This window comes from Mustela erminea, chromosome 1, assembly GCF_009829155.1.
Source record: "Mustela erminea isolate mMusErm1 chromosome 1, mMusErm1.Pri, whole genome shotgun sequence".
Lineage (NCBI taxonomy): Eukaryota > Metazoa > Chordata > Mammalia > Carnivora > Mustelidae > Mustela > Mustela erminea.
In genome coordinates, this window is record NC_045614.1 from 138,077,006 (window position 1) to 138,092,504 (window position 15,499).

The following is a 15,499-nucleotide window of genomic DNA, read 5'->3' on the forward strand; positions in this document are numbered from 1 at the left end:
CAAAGGAATAATAATAATAAAAATAATAATATCAGTTAATAATAACTGTCATACTAATAAAATCTAATGTCTTTTGAGCAGTGTGTAATCTGTTAGGAACACTACTTCATTCTGTTATTTCATCTTTGCAACAACATTATGAGTTAAGTACAGTTGTTTTCCCTATTATATAGATAGGGGAATTGATATAAAAAAGTACCAAAATCAAATGAAGATCTCTCTAAGTAAAATATATATATATATATTATATTAATATTTATATAATATTTATATTAATATATATATATAAGATATAGATATATTTTTTAAAGCCAGAAACTGATCCAATAAAATTATCCAGGAACATTTAATATAATCACATGAAATTCAAAGTGTTTTGGAAGAAAATACTGTTAACTGTTGTTACAACCCAGAGCTTTATGTAGAAAGAAAAAAATTGTGAGTTTGTAAGAAATTCTTCCTCTAGTAAGTCGTATGTTTTTAGATTTTAAAATTTGCATAATGCTCAATGTCTAATGTATGCATATTGAGTGTACTTTATACCTTAAAAAATCATTAAGTTTTAATAATCTCAGCTATGGAAATTTCTGAAATAAAGTTCAAAAACTTTAAGTGAGGAATATTCTATTACAAATATATACACATCACTTCTCTATCACTCATCTATGGATGGATACTTGGGCTGCTTCTATAATATAGTTATTATAAATAATGCTGTAATAAACATAGAGGGGCATGTATCTTTGAATCCATGTTTTCTTACCTTTGGGTTAATACTCAGTAGTAGAATTACTAGATCATATGGTATTTCTGTTTTTAACTTTTTGAGAAACTTCCAAACTGTTTTCCATAGTGGCTGTACCAGTTTGCTTTCCTACAACAGTACAAAAGAATTCCTCTTCCTCTACATTTTTACCAGCACTTGTTGTTTTGGGGTATTGAATTTAACCATACTGATAGGTGTTAAGTGATAGCTCATTGTGGTTTTGATTTGCATTTCTGATAATGAGAGATGTTGAGCATCTTTTCATGTGTCTGTTGGCCATCTGGATGTCTTCTTTGGAGAAATGTCTGTTCATGTCTTCTGCTCATTTTTTAATTGGATTATTTGTTTAGTGTTGAGTTGTTTAAGTTCTTTATATATTTTGGATACTAACCCTTTACTGGATATGTCATTTGCAAATATCTTCTCCCATTCAACAGGTTGCCTTTTAGTTTTATTGATTGTTTCCTTGACTGTACAGAAGCTTTTTATTTTGATGTAGTCCCAATAGTTTATGTTTGTTTTTGTTTCCCTTGCCTCAGGGGACCCATCTAGAAAAATGTTGCTATGTCAAATGGCAGAGAAAATCCTACCTGTGTTCTCTTCTAGGGCTCCTATGGTTCTAGGTCTCATTTTAAGTCTTTAACCTATTTTGAGTTTATTGTGCATGATGTGAGAAATTGGTCAAGTTTCATTCTTTTGCATGTGGCTATCCAGTTTGTTCAAGAGACTTTCCTATTGCATCTTCTTGTCTCCTTTGTCAAAGATTAATGGACCATATAATCGTGGGTTTCCTTTTGGGTTCTATTCTGTTCCTTTGATCTATGTGTCTATTTTCGTGTCAGTACCATAGTGTTTTGATTACTATAGATTTGTTGTATATCTTGAAAATGAGGATTGTGATACCTCCAGTTTGATTCTTTTTCAAGATTACTTCAGTTGCTCCAAGTCTTTTGTGGTTCCATACCAGTTTCAGGATTATTTGTTCTAGTTCTTAGAAAAATGCTATTGATATTTGATAGGGATGGCATTAAGTCTTTAGATTGTTTTGGGAAGTATGGATATTTTAACAATATATATTCTTCCAATCCATGAATATGAGATATCTTTCAATTTATTCTTGTCATCTTCAATTTCCTTCATCAGTGTTTCATAGTTTTCAGGGTACAGGTCTTTCACCTTCTTGGTTAAGTTTATGCCTACATATTTTATTATTTTGGTGCAATTGTAAATAGGATTTTTAAAAAATTTCTCTTTCTTCTACTTTGTTATTGTTGTATAGAAATGCAACTGATTCCTGTATATTGGTTTTGTATCCTTCGACTTTACTGAATTCATTTATCAGTTCTGGTAGGGTTTATTGTAGGGTTTTGTTTTGTTTTGTTTTGGTGGCATTGTTAGACTTTTTAATATATAGTATCATGTCATTTACAAATAGTGAATGCTTTACTTCTTCCTTACCAATTTGGATGTCTTTTTATTTCTTTTTCTTGTCTGATTGCTGTGGCTGGAACTTCCAATATTATATTGAATAAAAGTGATAAGAGTTGACTATCCTTGTCTTATTCCTGATGTTAGGGGAAAAGTTCTCAGTGTTTTACCATGGAGTGTGATGTTTGCTGTTTTTTCATATATGGCCTTTATTATGTTGAGGTATGTTCCCTCTAAACCTACTTTGTGGGAGGTTTTAATGATGAATAGATGTTATACTTTGTCAAATGTCTCTTCTGCATCTATTTAAATGATCATATAGTTTTTATTCTTTCTCTTGATTATGTGTGTATCACATTGATTGATTTATGAATATTGAACTACTCTTGCATCCCATGAATAAATCCCACTTGATTGTGATGCATGATTTTATTAATGTATTGTTGGATTCAGTTTCCTAGTATTCTGGTGAGGATTTTTGCATTTATAGTTATCTGAGATATTGACCTCTTTTTTTTTTTTTGTAGTGTATTTGTCTGGTTTTGGTATCAGGATAATGCTAGCCTCATAGAGTAAATTTGGAAACTTTCCTTCCTCTTCTTTTTTTTTGAAATAGTTTGAGAAGAATAAATATTAACTCTTCTTTAAATGTTTGGTAGAATTACCTTTGAAGCTCTCTGCACTCTGGACTCTTATTTGTTGAGAGTTCTTTGATTACTGATTCCATTTCATTACTAATATTTGGTCTCTTCACATTTTCTGTTTCTTCCTGGGTCAGTTTTAGAAGGCTTTATGTTACTAGGAATTTATCCTTTTTTTTTTTCCCCCCGAGGTTGTCCTATTTGTTGGCATAAAGTTTTCATAATATACTCTTATAATCCTTTGTATTTCTGTGCTGCCAGTTGTTATTTCTCCTCTTTCATTTCTGAATGTTAGAGTTTGTTTGATTTCTCTCTCTCTCTATGACTCTGGCTAAAGGTTTATTAATTTTGTTTTTCTTTTTAAAGAACTGGGGCCTGGTTTCATTGATCTGTTCCACTGCTTTTTGTTTTGTTTTGTTTTGTTTTTTTAGTTTATATTTCATTTGTTTCTGCTCTAATCTTTATCATTTCCTTCTTTCTACTGGTTTTGGGTTTTGTTTGTCCTTCTTTTTCTAGATCCTCTAGGTGAAAGATCAGGTTGTTCATTTGAGATTTTCCTTGCTTCTTGGATTGGTCTTTATTGCTATGGAACCACTTTTCTTGTATCTTAAGGGTTTTGAACGGTTGTGTTTTCATTTTCTTCTGTATATTCATATATATTTTTTATTTTCTAGTTGAATTCTGGGTTGACCCATTCATTGTTTAGGAGCATGTTATTTAACCTCCATGTATTTTTGTTCTTTCCAGATTTTTCTTATTGTTGATTTCTAGTTTCACAGTGCTGTGGTCAGAAAAGATGTGTGGAATGACTTCAGTCTTTTTTAATTTGTTGAGGCTTCTTTTGTGGCCTAATATGTGATCTATTGTGGAGAATGTTTCCTGTGCCCTTGAAAAGAATGTGCATTCTGCTGCTCTAGGATGGAATATTCTGAATATATCTGTTAGGGCCCTCTGATCTAATGTGTCATTCAAAGTCACTGCTTTCTTGTGGATTTTCTTTTGGATGACCTGTTCAGTGGTGTGCATGGAGTTTTAAAATCACATACAAACATATATACATACATAATACAATAATGATTGTATTTTAGAAATATTTTATTTATTTATTTGACACAGAGAGATCACAAGTAGGCAGAGAAGCAGGCAGAGAGAGAGAGGGAAACAGGCACCTTGCTGAGCAGAAAGCCTGATGCGGGGCTGGATCCCAGGACACTGAGATCATGACCTGAGCCGAAGGCAGAGGCTTAACCCACTGATCCACCCAGGCGCCCCCAATAATGATTGTATTATTATCAGTGACATATTTATATTTGTTATGAGCTGCTTTTTTGTATTTGGGTGCTCCCACATTGGGTGCATATTTACAGCTGTTATTTACAACTGTTATATCTTCTTGTTGTATTGTTCCCTTTATGATTATATAGTGTGTTTCTTTGTCTCTTGTTACAGTCTTTGTTTTAAAGTCTGTTTTATGTAAATATTGCTACTCCGGTTTTCTTTCAACTTCTATTTGCATGATAACTGATTTTCCATCCCTTCATATTCAATCTGTAGATGTGTCTTTAGGTGTGAAATAAGTCTCTTGTAGGCAACATTTGGATAGGTCTTGTTTCTTTATCCACTCTGTCACTCTATGTCTTTTGATTGGGGTGTTTAGTCCATTTATATTCAAAGTAAATATTGATAGGAATGTATTTATTACCATTTTGTTATTTGTTTTTTGTTGTTGTTTTTGCAGTTTTTCTCTGTTCCTTTCTTCTCTTGCTCTTCTCTCCCATGGCTTGCTGATTTTCTTTAGTAATACACTTGCATTCCTTGCCTTTTTTGTTGTTATTGCTTATGTATTACTGGTTTTTGATTTGTGGGTACCATTAGGTCTGTATATAATATCTTATGCATATAACGGTCTATATTAAATTGATGACCCTGTAAATCTGAACCAGTTTTTACTCCTTTATCCCCACATTTTAGGTATACAGTGACAAATTTTATATCCTTTTATTTTTTGAGTTGCTTGACTGATTTTTATAGATAAGATGAATTTTACTGCTTTTGTGCTTCCTACTTTTCTTACACCTACTTATGTCTTTTCTTTCCACTCAAAGAGTCCCCTTTAACATTTCTTGTCAGACTGATTTAGTGGTTATGAATTTCTTTTACTTTTAAAAACTCTTTACTTCTCCCCCTTTTTTTTTCCCAGCAATCTTTTTTCTTCTTTCTTTAAATTAACATATAATGTATTATTTGCCCCAAGGGTATAAGTCTGTGAATCATCAGGCTTGCACATTTCACAGCACTCACCATAGCACATACCCTCCCCACTGTCCATAACCCAGCCACCCTATCTCTACACCCCCACCTCCCAACAACCCTCAGTTTGTGTGATGAGTTTATATCTCTTTCTTCTATTCTGAACAATAGCTTTGGTGGATAGAGTATTCTTAATTAGAGGTTTTTTTCTTTTAACACTTTGAATATATTATACCACTCTCTTCTAGTCTTTCAAGTTTCTGCTGAAAAATCAGCTGATAACCTTATAGAGACTCCCTTGTATGTAACGTTTTCTTTCCCCTTGCTGTTTTTTTTTTTTTAAAGATTTTATTTATTTATTTGACAGAGAGAAATCACAAGTAGATGGAGAGGCAGGCAGAGACAGAGAGAGGGAAGCAGGCTCCCTGCCAAGCAGAGAGCCCGATGCGGGACTCGATCCCAGGACCCTGAGATCATGACCCGAGTCGAAAGCAGCGCTTAAGCCACTGAGCCACCCAGGCTCCCTCCCTTTGCTGTTTTTAAAATTCTCTCTTTATCACTACTTTTTGCCACTTAAGTTACTAAGTGTCTTTGTGTGGAACTTCTTGGGTTGATTTTGTTGGGAGTTGTCTATGCCTATTTGTTCCAGATTTCTGTTTCCTTCCCCAGACTGGGAAATTTTCAGCTATTATTTCCTCATAAAATTTCTTCCCCCTTTTCTCCTTCTGGTATCCCTATATTTAAATGTAACTGTGCTTGATGGTGTTGCAGAGTTCTTTAAGTCATCGTCGTCATTGTCTTCTTCTTCTTCTTCTTTTTATTATTATTATTATTTCTTCTCTCTCTTCTTCAGCTTGATTGCTTTCTATTACTCTGTATTCTGGGTTGCTGATCTGTTCTTCTGCTTCTTCTAGTCTACTATTTATTCTCTCTAGTGTATTTTTACTTTCAGTTATTGAGTTCTTCATCTCTGATTAGTTTTTCCTTATGTTTTCTATCTCTTTGTTAAGGGTTTCACTGAGGTCCTCTATTATTTTTTTTCTTTATGAGTATTACTTTCAATTCTCCAACAGGCATATTACTCACCTCTATTTCATTTAGCTCTCTTCCTGTGACTTTGTCCTGGTCTTCATTGGGACAATAGCCCAATATTGGGACAATATTCCCCTGTCTCCTTTTGTCTAACTATTTGTGCTCCTTTTTTAATTTTTTTTTTTTTTTACGATTTCTTTATTTGATAGGGGAAGGGGCAGAGTGAGAGAATCTTTCAAGCAGACTCCCAGCTGAGCATGGACCCCCAACATAGGGCTTAATCCCATGACCCTCTGAGACCTTAACCTAAGCCAAAACCAAGAGTTGGACACTTAACTGACTGAGCCACTCGGGTGCTCCTGTTTGTGCTCTTCCTAAGTGTTAGGAAAGTTATCTGCATTTCTTGATCTTGAAGTAGTGGCCTTATGAAGAAGAGGTCCTGTAGTGCCCTGCAGTGCAAAGTGCCTTCTTCACCAGAATATGTTACTTCATGGGTATCTCCTATGTGTGTTGAATGTGCCCCATTTCTTTGGCTGAGCCACTTTTGCTTTCAGCCCCATCTCTCTTTGCCTATTGTGGACAGTGATTGGTACCTGTGTTGTTATTGGGTCAGTTTGGGTCTGCCTTGGTCTTGAGATGTGTCAGACCAGGAATTTGTCAGAGATGCAGTAGAACTGATTAGCAATGTGCTTTCTTATGTTGTCCCTTGAGAAGGTTTATTGGTAGTTAGTGCCTGCATTCAGACCAGATGCCTGCCCCCAACCCACTGGGGGTGGTTTTTCAGGAGAATGTGGGGGTGGAACTTACAGTGTTAACATGCTTCATGCAGGAGTGTTGTGGGAATGGACCTTGAATTTCTTTAGAAAACTGCAGCAGGACTAAAGGGGTCATGTCTACAGGAGAACACAGGGGTGGGACATGCTGCCAGCAAATTAGGTGAGAGTGGTCATGCTGTGCTGGTTCCCACAGGTGTTCATGTGTCTAGGCTGGGGAGCAGGAGAGGGAAATTGTGCTTGTCAGTTCCTTTGTCCCTGGAGAAGTCTCTTAAAGATGTCTGCTCCTTTAGCACATTCTCTGAGATTAGTAAATAAATCTTCCCAGGTACCCCAAACGTTTTTCAAATTGCTACTTCTAGGCTGTATCTCTACAGAGCTATTTGTTGTGCTGTCTCTTTAAGGGCAGGGAATTGGTTTCCTCTGGCCCTCTGGCTCTCCCAGAGTGGAGCCTGCTGATTTTTAAAGTTCCAGGTGTTAAACCCCTATCATAAGAACTCAGAGAATTAGTCCCCTGTGGTTTCCAAAACCAAATGTTATGGGGATTCATCTTACTTGTGTGGGTTTCCCAGCCCGGGGTGCTTGTTGTGAGGGCCTGTTCCTTCTCTTCATGCCCATGGCTTCCCTTCCTCCTTGGACAGTCCCATGGATCCATTTAGCCTCTACCATGTCTCGACCCTTCCTATCCTCTTCAGTGTGGACTTTTCTCTACATTTAGCTGTCGAGATTCTGTTCTGCCAATCTTTAGGTCATTTTTGGGGTTATTTACATTGATGTGGGTGTTATCTAGCTGTATCCTTGGGACAAGGTGAGCTTAGGATCTTCCTACTCCATCATCTTCCCCAGAAGTCCCATTGGATCTTTTAAAAATAACCTTAATAATCATCCTGGTTTGTAAAATAACATCCAGTGATAGTACTATCTTTGTTTCATTTGTAACAGTTCAACTTTTAGAATCATCTGGCTGGAAGATGTCAAAACCTCCCATCTGTTGTGGGCAGCCAGTATCATATATATCATAAAGGAAAACATGTTCGTGATTAGCCTTTATTCCCATGTACTGATTCTTGAAATCTACTCATGTATATTTCAATGAAGCATGATATAGATAATAAATTTTGCATTATGTATGCAAAACTATAGGAAGCCTATAAAAATTATATAAGTGTGTATTTAACTTTTCTCAGCAATATTTTATTAGACAATAAACAATATCCTGGTTACTTAAATGATGATCTACTTGCTTTCCCAGTAGCACCAATTACATCTGTTCCCGGGCTGGACTAATGGGAATTTGAAAAATTGAGGGGCCCAAAACTATGAACCCTCCCATGAAACCAGTACTCCTCTCGGGCAAGCCAGGAAAGCTGCCAACCAACATTTCCCAGTGCCCAGAACGGGTGAAGTGTAATTGGAAAAAACTGTCACCAGCACTTTCATGTTGATTTTCCCTAAAAAGCAGTGCCATTAGAAAAACCAGAATTGTATTTTCTCACTCTCACCTATGTACTATGCCAGGTCCTTAGGGAGAAATAGCCATATATTTGAAAAAGCCAGGATTGTTTTGTATGTTTGAGACCATTTTTGTTAACTTCTAGGAAAAAATAGTAAAGAGGGACAGCCAGGTAAATGCACACAGACAAACCAACAGAATTATTAAGCCACCTTGATGAATGGATTTCTAGGGATTATTAACCCTTATATTTAAAAAGAAAGAATAATAATCTCATATTATATTGATAGTGATTGTTTAATAAAAATTTGGAATCCTGGGTGGCTCAGTCAGTTAAGCATCTGCCTTTAGCTCAAGTCATGATCCTAGGGTCCTGGGATTGAGGCCCAATAGAAAGGTTTTTCTTATTTCATAATATAAAAGAATCACACTGATTGCCATAAAATTAACAATGCCATGAGTTTATACAGTCCATTTGAAATGTTCTATCAATTTCAGCACAAACAAATCACCCCTTAAAATTTTTCTAAAAAATATCTGGCATTAATTTCATGCAAAAGATATGCTTTTGTAGAACTGGATAAAAATAGGGTAGATAACCATACAAACTGCTTTTTATTCTCTGAATTCTTAAAAAACTCCTTCTAATGTGAAGTTGGCACACACACACCAATGTTTATGCACTTCTAGCAGAAGAAGCTATAGGAACAATTTTGAAGATCTATGTCCATTATTCACCTGAAACTAATGTAACATGGTGTTTCAACTATACTCAAATAAAAAAAAATTTTTTTTAAAGAGAAGGAAGTTTAGCACACAGATCAATTCACTATTGGCTGCAACAAAGAGCCCTAGAGTGTGAGTATCAGTGCAGGCAAGATTGAGCAATGGGTTCAGATCATACCTAGAGTGATGTGTAATGTTACGGCTAATCAGAAGCTGAAGAGGATCTGTGTGGTTGCATAAAAAAAGTCTCCCACCTACACCGCTCCCACTAGCAGGCCACACATCTGTCAGTTCATGATGGTTGTATAATGCAAGGGCTTGCAAATGGCCCCATAACGGTGGTAGGCCATCACACTAAGTAGGATGACCTCAGCAGCTCCAAAGAAATGTTCTCCAAAGATTTAAATCATACACCCATTGAATAGAATGGTCTTTTATAGAATAAATCTATAATCGGTTTGGGTGTATTTATAGAGGAATAGCAGGCATCCATAAAGAAGAGATGGGCTAGAAAAAGGTACATGGGAGACCCCAGTGATGGGCTGGCAGAGATGGTGACTATAATGAGCACATTTCCTACCATAGAAACAATGTATATGACAGAAACTGGAACAAATATAATTTTCTTTCAAAAAAAAAAAAGGGGGATAACAAAGTCAGTGTGTAGAGAATGTGGCTTTTTATCTTGGGGTTATGAGTTCAAGCCCCATGTTGGGTGTAGAAATTACTTAAAAACAAAATCTTAAAACAAAAATCCCTATGTCCATTGTAGTTACTCAATAAACATTTGCTAGGTGACTAATCAAAAATACATCCGGTAAATTTTTCCATTTTGAATAAGAAGCAGTTAAATAGAGAGTAGCACTGTCTTGACAGTATATGTGACCATCACTTAATGCAATGGTTTTTATTCCTTTAGGAAAAAAACAAGCACTGAGGTTGAAATCCCTGAGAAGCTGGAAAAAATCAAGCTCACTTTGGCTGAAAATGAAGACCATGAAAAGCTGCAAGTTAAAATACAGGCTTTTGAAGACAAAATAAATGCTGAGAGCAATACTCCCAGCTCTATCAGAAGATACAGTTTGGGCCAATTTTCTAAGGAAGAAAGAAAGGACATTAGATTTAACAGGTATAAGCTTTGCTTGACTGGTTTTTTAAAGTATGCACTTCATGTTTGCTAGAAATTATGTTATCACACTGTTATGGGGTGGTTTTTAAATATCGTTCACCTATAGCACTCAACGTCCCATCTTTTCATAAATGAAATGGCATTCACCATGCATCCGTTATCCAAAGATGCTTACTTTATTTTTTATTATTATTAAAAGGAGAATACAGATGGAAAACAAATCTACGGCTTATTTTTTAAAAATACTTTAAATATAGATGTGCTATATAGGTCTTTTAAAGATTTTATTTATTTCTTATTATTTTTTAAAATTGTTTCAATTTATTTATTTTCAGAAAAACAGTATTCATTATTTTTTCACCACACCCAGTGCTCCATGCAATCCGTGCCCTCTATAATACCCACCACCTGGTACCTCAACCTCCCAACCCCTGCCACTTCAAACCCCTCAGATTGTTTTTCAGAGTCCATAGTCTCTCGTGATTCACCTCCCCTTCCAATTTACCCCAACTCCCTTCTCCTCTCTAACACCCCTTGTCCTCCATGATATTTGTTATGCTCCACAAATAAGTAAGACCATATGGTAATTGACTCTCTCTGCTTGACTTATTTCACTCAGCATAATCTCTTCCAGTCCCGTCCATGTTGCTACAAAAGTTGGGTATTCATCCTTTCTGATGGAGGCATAATACTCCATAGTGTATATGGACCACATCTTCCTTATCCATTCGTCCGTTGAAGGGCATCTTGGTTCTTTCCATAGTTTGGCGACTGTGGCCATTGCTGCTATAAACATTGGGGTACAGATGGCCCTTCTTTTCATGACATCTGTATCCTTGGGGTAAATACCCAGGAGTGCAATTGCAGGGTCATAGGGAAGCTCTATTTTTAATTTCTTGAGGAATCTCCACACTGTTCTCCAAAGTGGCTGCACCAACTTGCATTCCCACCAACAGTGTAAGAGGGTTCCCCTTTCTCCACATCCTCTCCAACACATGTTGTTTCCTGTTTTGTTAATTTTGGCCATTCTAACTGGTGTAAGGTGATATCTCAATGTGGTTTTAATTTGAATCTCCCTGAGGGCTAGTGATGAACATTTTTTCATGTGTCTGATAGCCATTTGTATGTCTTGATTGGAGAAGTGTCTGTTCATATCTTCTGCCCATTTTTTGATATGTTTGCCTGTTTCATGTGTGTTGAGTTTGAGGAGTTCATTATAGATCCTGGATATCAACCTTTTGTCTGTACTGTCATTTGCAAATATCTTCTCCCATTCCGTGGGTTGCCTCTTTGTTTTTTTGACTGTTTCTTTTGCTGTGCAGAAGCTTTTGATCTTGATGAAGTCCCAAAAGTTTATTTTCGCTTTTGTTTCCTTTGCCTTTGGAGACATATCTTGAAAGAAGTTGCTGTGGCTGGTATCGAAGAGATTACTGCCTATGTTCTCCTCTAGGATTCTGATGGATTCCTGTCTCACATTGAGGTCTTTTATCCATTTTGAGTTTATCTTTGTGTACAGTGTAAGAGAATGGTCGAGTTTCATTCTTCTACATATAGCTGCCCAGTTTTCTCAGCACCATTTATTGAAGAGACTGTCTTTTTTCCACTGTGTATTTTTTCCTGTTTTGTTGAAGATTAATTGACCATAGAGTTGAGGGTCCATATCTGGGCTGTCTACTCTGTTCCACTGGTCTATGTGTCTGTTTTTATGCCAGTACCATGCTGTCTTGGTGATCACAGCTTTGTAATAAAGCTTGAAATCAGGTAACGTGATGCCCCCAGCTTTATTTTTGTTTTTCAACATTTCCTTAGCGACTCAGGGTCTCTTCTGATTCCATACAAATTTTAGAATTATTTGCTCCAGCTCTTTGAAGAATACCGGTGGAATTTTGATCAGAATGGCATTAAAAGTATATATTGCTCTAGGAAGTATAGACATTTATTTGTTTGTTTATCAGAGAGCAAGAGAGAGCACAAATAGGCAGAGAAGCATCCAAAGGGAAAAGGAGAAGCAGGCATTACACCGAGCGGGGAGTGTGATGTGGGGATCGATCCCAACACCCTGGGATCGTGACTTGAACGGACGATAGACACTTAACTGACTGAGCCACCCAGGCACCCCTATAGATGTGCTATTTTGAGAATGACTGTCAAAAGCCTCTCTTGTTTTCTGATGAAAAAGCAGAAGCAAATGTAGGGAAAAAAGAATATAAGTATGTGAGTCTACTATTTTCCAGTTAGTTTTGCCATGAAATTGACTTTTTAATGTCTGTTTTTGGAGGTAGCCTGGATCTTCAAGGATTTGGCTTACTATGTAACTTGTTGCTGATCTATGTTTTTATCAAATCTGTTAATAGCACCAATTCTCAGTTTCACACTCTAGAGGAAGTCATTTTTCCCAACTGTTATTATCCTTTATTTTCCTTCTCAGTGAGTTCTAGCTCAGCTTCTTTACCTGTCTTGGCTTTTTGTATTGTAGGTCAAAGAGTTTGGCATTGCACACAGCACTAACGAAGAACGAGAGTTCAGATGATGAGGAAGTAGTAGAGAGTGAAGATAAGCCAACTAGCTTCTTTCTTTCAGAAACAGACCCACTTCGCCAAGGAAATGATAAGTTGCCCTTTAAGACAAACTCTGACAGATCACAGCTGGGAAATTCTTCAGTTTCACACCCAAGTATTATGCATACAGAATCAGAGAATTTGCCAGAAACAGTTAAAGAAAACTACCAGGAAGAAACTCCAGAAACAACTGCAAGTCCTGTAGAATACCAAGATAAGCTCTACTTGCACTTAAAGGAAAACTTCAGTAAAGTAAAAGCATATGCTATGGAAATCGGAAAGAAGATTCCAGTCCCCGATCAGTGTACTATTGAAGGTATGTGCTCTGAACACCCTAAATGTGAGAAATTTCAGACACCCCTGGGTGGAGGAAAGTCTTAAATCATAAAAATTACCATACCTTGGATTTTTTTTGCAAAACAGATAGTTTGAAAACAACCTCACAATATTTTAATTGCTTTTCCCACCAATAAGGTCAATCATCTTTTTTATTTCTATTTGAATCTACTTAGGTGCACTGAAGTTCACCGACTCCAATTTTATTCAAACCTCAAAATCTATTGTTCCTGGTTCTCTGTCCCCAGTGTTTAGGAAACTCCTGGAAGGGTCCATGTTCACTAAAATAGGCTCTGGGGTAGAGGTCCAGTCAGAGACATTTTCCCAACCACGTAAGCATGCAAGGAAGCTAGACACAGCAAGGAGCTTCAAGAGCTTTTTCTCCCAATCATTTAGCAGCATGTATGAAGCAGCTACTGTGTGCCAGGTACTGTGCTAAAAATTCACCTTTGTGTGGGATTTGGCTGTGACCCAAAGTGACACAATCTTTGGCCTCTTGGAGAAAAATCATAGTCAGGAGATGATATCTGTCAGGAACCAGTGAGAGTGTGAGCTAGTCAGAAATCAGAGAACAAAGAAAAAGATGCCAGGAAACGGGACTTCTCTCAGGTGCACAATTTAAGGAGGTGCCAAAAAACCTCAGTAACATTTTAAGCAAAGACAGGATCAGTATGTCTTGCCAAGCCATACTGGAGCAGAGGCTAAAGGATCAAGAGGTAATATTGATCATGTTTCCATTTATAATTTTGATCTCTTGTTTCATCATGAACTTTTTGCATTCATTTTCATTTTTTAAAAATATTATTTGTTTTGGGCACCTGGGTGGCTCAGTGGGTTAAGCCGCTGCCTTTGGCTCAGGTCATGATCTCAGGGTCCTGGGATCAAGTCCCCCATCAGGCTCTCTGCTCAGCAGGGAGCCTGCTTCCTCCTCTCTCTCTCTCTCTGCCTGCCTCTCTGCCTACTTGTGATCTCTCTCTGTCAAATAAATAAATAAATTCTTTAAAAAAAAAATTATTTGTTTTGACTACTAAATTTTCTCATACTTCTTAAGTTTTTGTGCCCTGTTCCTGGAAGAGATGATAGGTTTGAGGCACAGATACTTAATATGAGTGTTGGATAGTTAAGTATAGCAAGACTTAGGAATAACTAAAATCAATAAAACTCAACACAAACTCTTCACAGTTTTGCGTTTCACTAATACTCTGTGTATTTAAAGCACAGGTTGGAGAATATAATGTAAAAGAGATTAAGTGAATTGCCCAGCTTAAGAGAGGAAGTCTGTAGCAAATGTAAAGTCAGACATATTTGCATCTGCTAGAATGGTTTTGTTTTTTAAGTTTAGCTTAAAGCGTTGAAGCTGTGCTGTGTGGTGAGTTTTAATCTTGTGAAAATGTGTGGAAGTCCTGCAGTTACTTGAAGCATCTAGCTGTCAAAAATTCATGCTATTTCTTATTGCCTTGAATTATTTTGGGAGTTTGAGAGTGACTTGGATTTTTTTTTTCCAAAATATTGACTGAATCCATCATCTTTCCTAAAAACAAACAAAAATCAACAGTTATTTTCTTTTGATGTTCCCTACTGGGAATGGCACATGCATATATATATATTTATAATATATTTATATATATATTTTTTGAGTATACATTCTTTTTAAGTTGACATTTTGGAATTTGTTCACATTTTTGTAATTTCCTGGAAAATTTCTTGCACAGAGATATGTGGGAGGGATTAAAGATTTATATGACTCACTATAAATACATCCACCAAGAAAGGACTCATGCTGACTGCAGGGGACGTGTTGTTATTATTCCCGAGATTGCGTAAACCATTCGGAGAATGCCAGCAGTCATCTGGCTGACACAGTTTTGCTTGCTGTCACGAGATCACTCAGCTCAACAGTATCACATTTCTATCCTTAAAAATTTATTGAAGAAAGATTCAGGCTTAGAAACTGTGTTATGTGTTTTTGGTGTAAAAAAGGCACATTTGGCCTTTCTTGCTGAATTATGCAAAGTAATCAAGAAACATAAAAACCACTTCCACAACATTTAGAGTTAAAAAGACAAATAGCCATCAGGAAACAACAACAACAATGTAGTAAGAATAATTTTAGACTGATGTCATAATGTCTATACCATAAGAAAAATGATAAAACAACACTTTAAAGAAGTTCTTTTGGTATCGTTTTGAATCGTATGAAAAAACCAATACTGACATCTGACTCCCTTACTTTGGCCTATAAAAACATCACTCTCGTAAGGTTCAGCCTAATACTGTAGTAATAAACTGTGTTGAAAGAACAGGAACCTCACTAGTCAGAGTCCAGCAGAATTCAGTATGAGGTGAATCAAGGTCACAAATGCCATTCTTATCCTCAGTCAACCATCCTGATATTGCATGCTGTTAA

General features: G+C 36.5%; 1 protein-coding gene across 11 annotated transcripts in view; it reads left to right on the top strand.

Moving 5' to 3' along the window:
* VEPH1 (ventricular zone expressed PH domain containing 1) overlaps positions 1-15,499 on the top strand; it is a 254,356-nt gene that overhangs the window by 129,848 nt on the left and 109,009 nt on the right. For all 11 annotated transcript variants that reach the window (XR_004285805.1, XM_032343551.1, XM_032343560.1 and 8 more), the window contains 2 exons: positions 9,989-10,198; positions 12,675-13,072. Coding sequence is in view for 10 of the 11 variants with exons in the window: in XM_032343551.1 (XP_032199442.1) it covers positions 9,989-10,198; positions 12,675-13,072 (608 nt within the window). In the remaining variant the exon portion in view is untranslated. The remainder of the gene's footprint in view (positions 1-9,988; positions 10,199-12,674; positions 13,073-15,499) is intronic.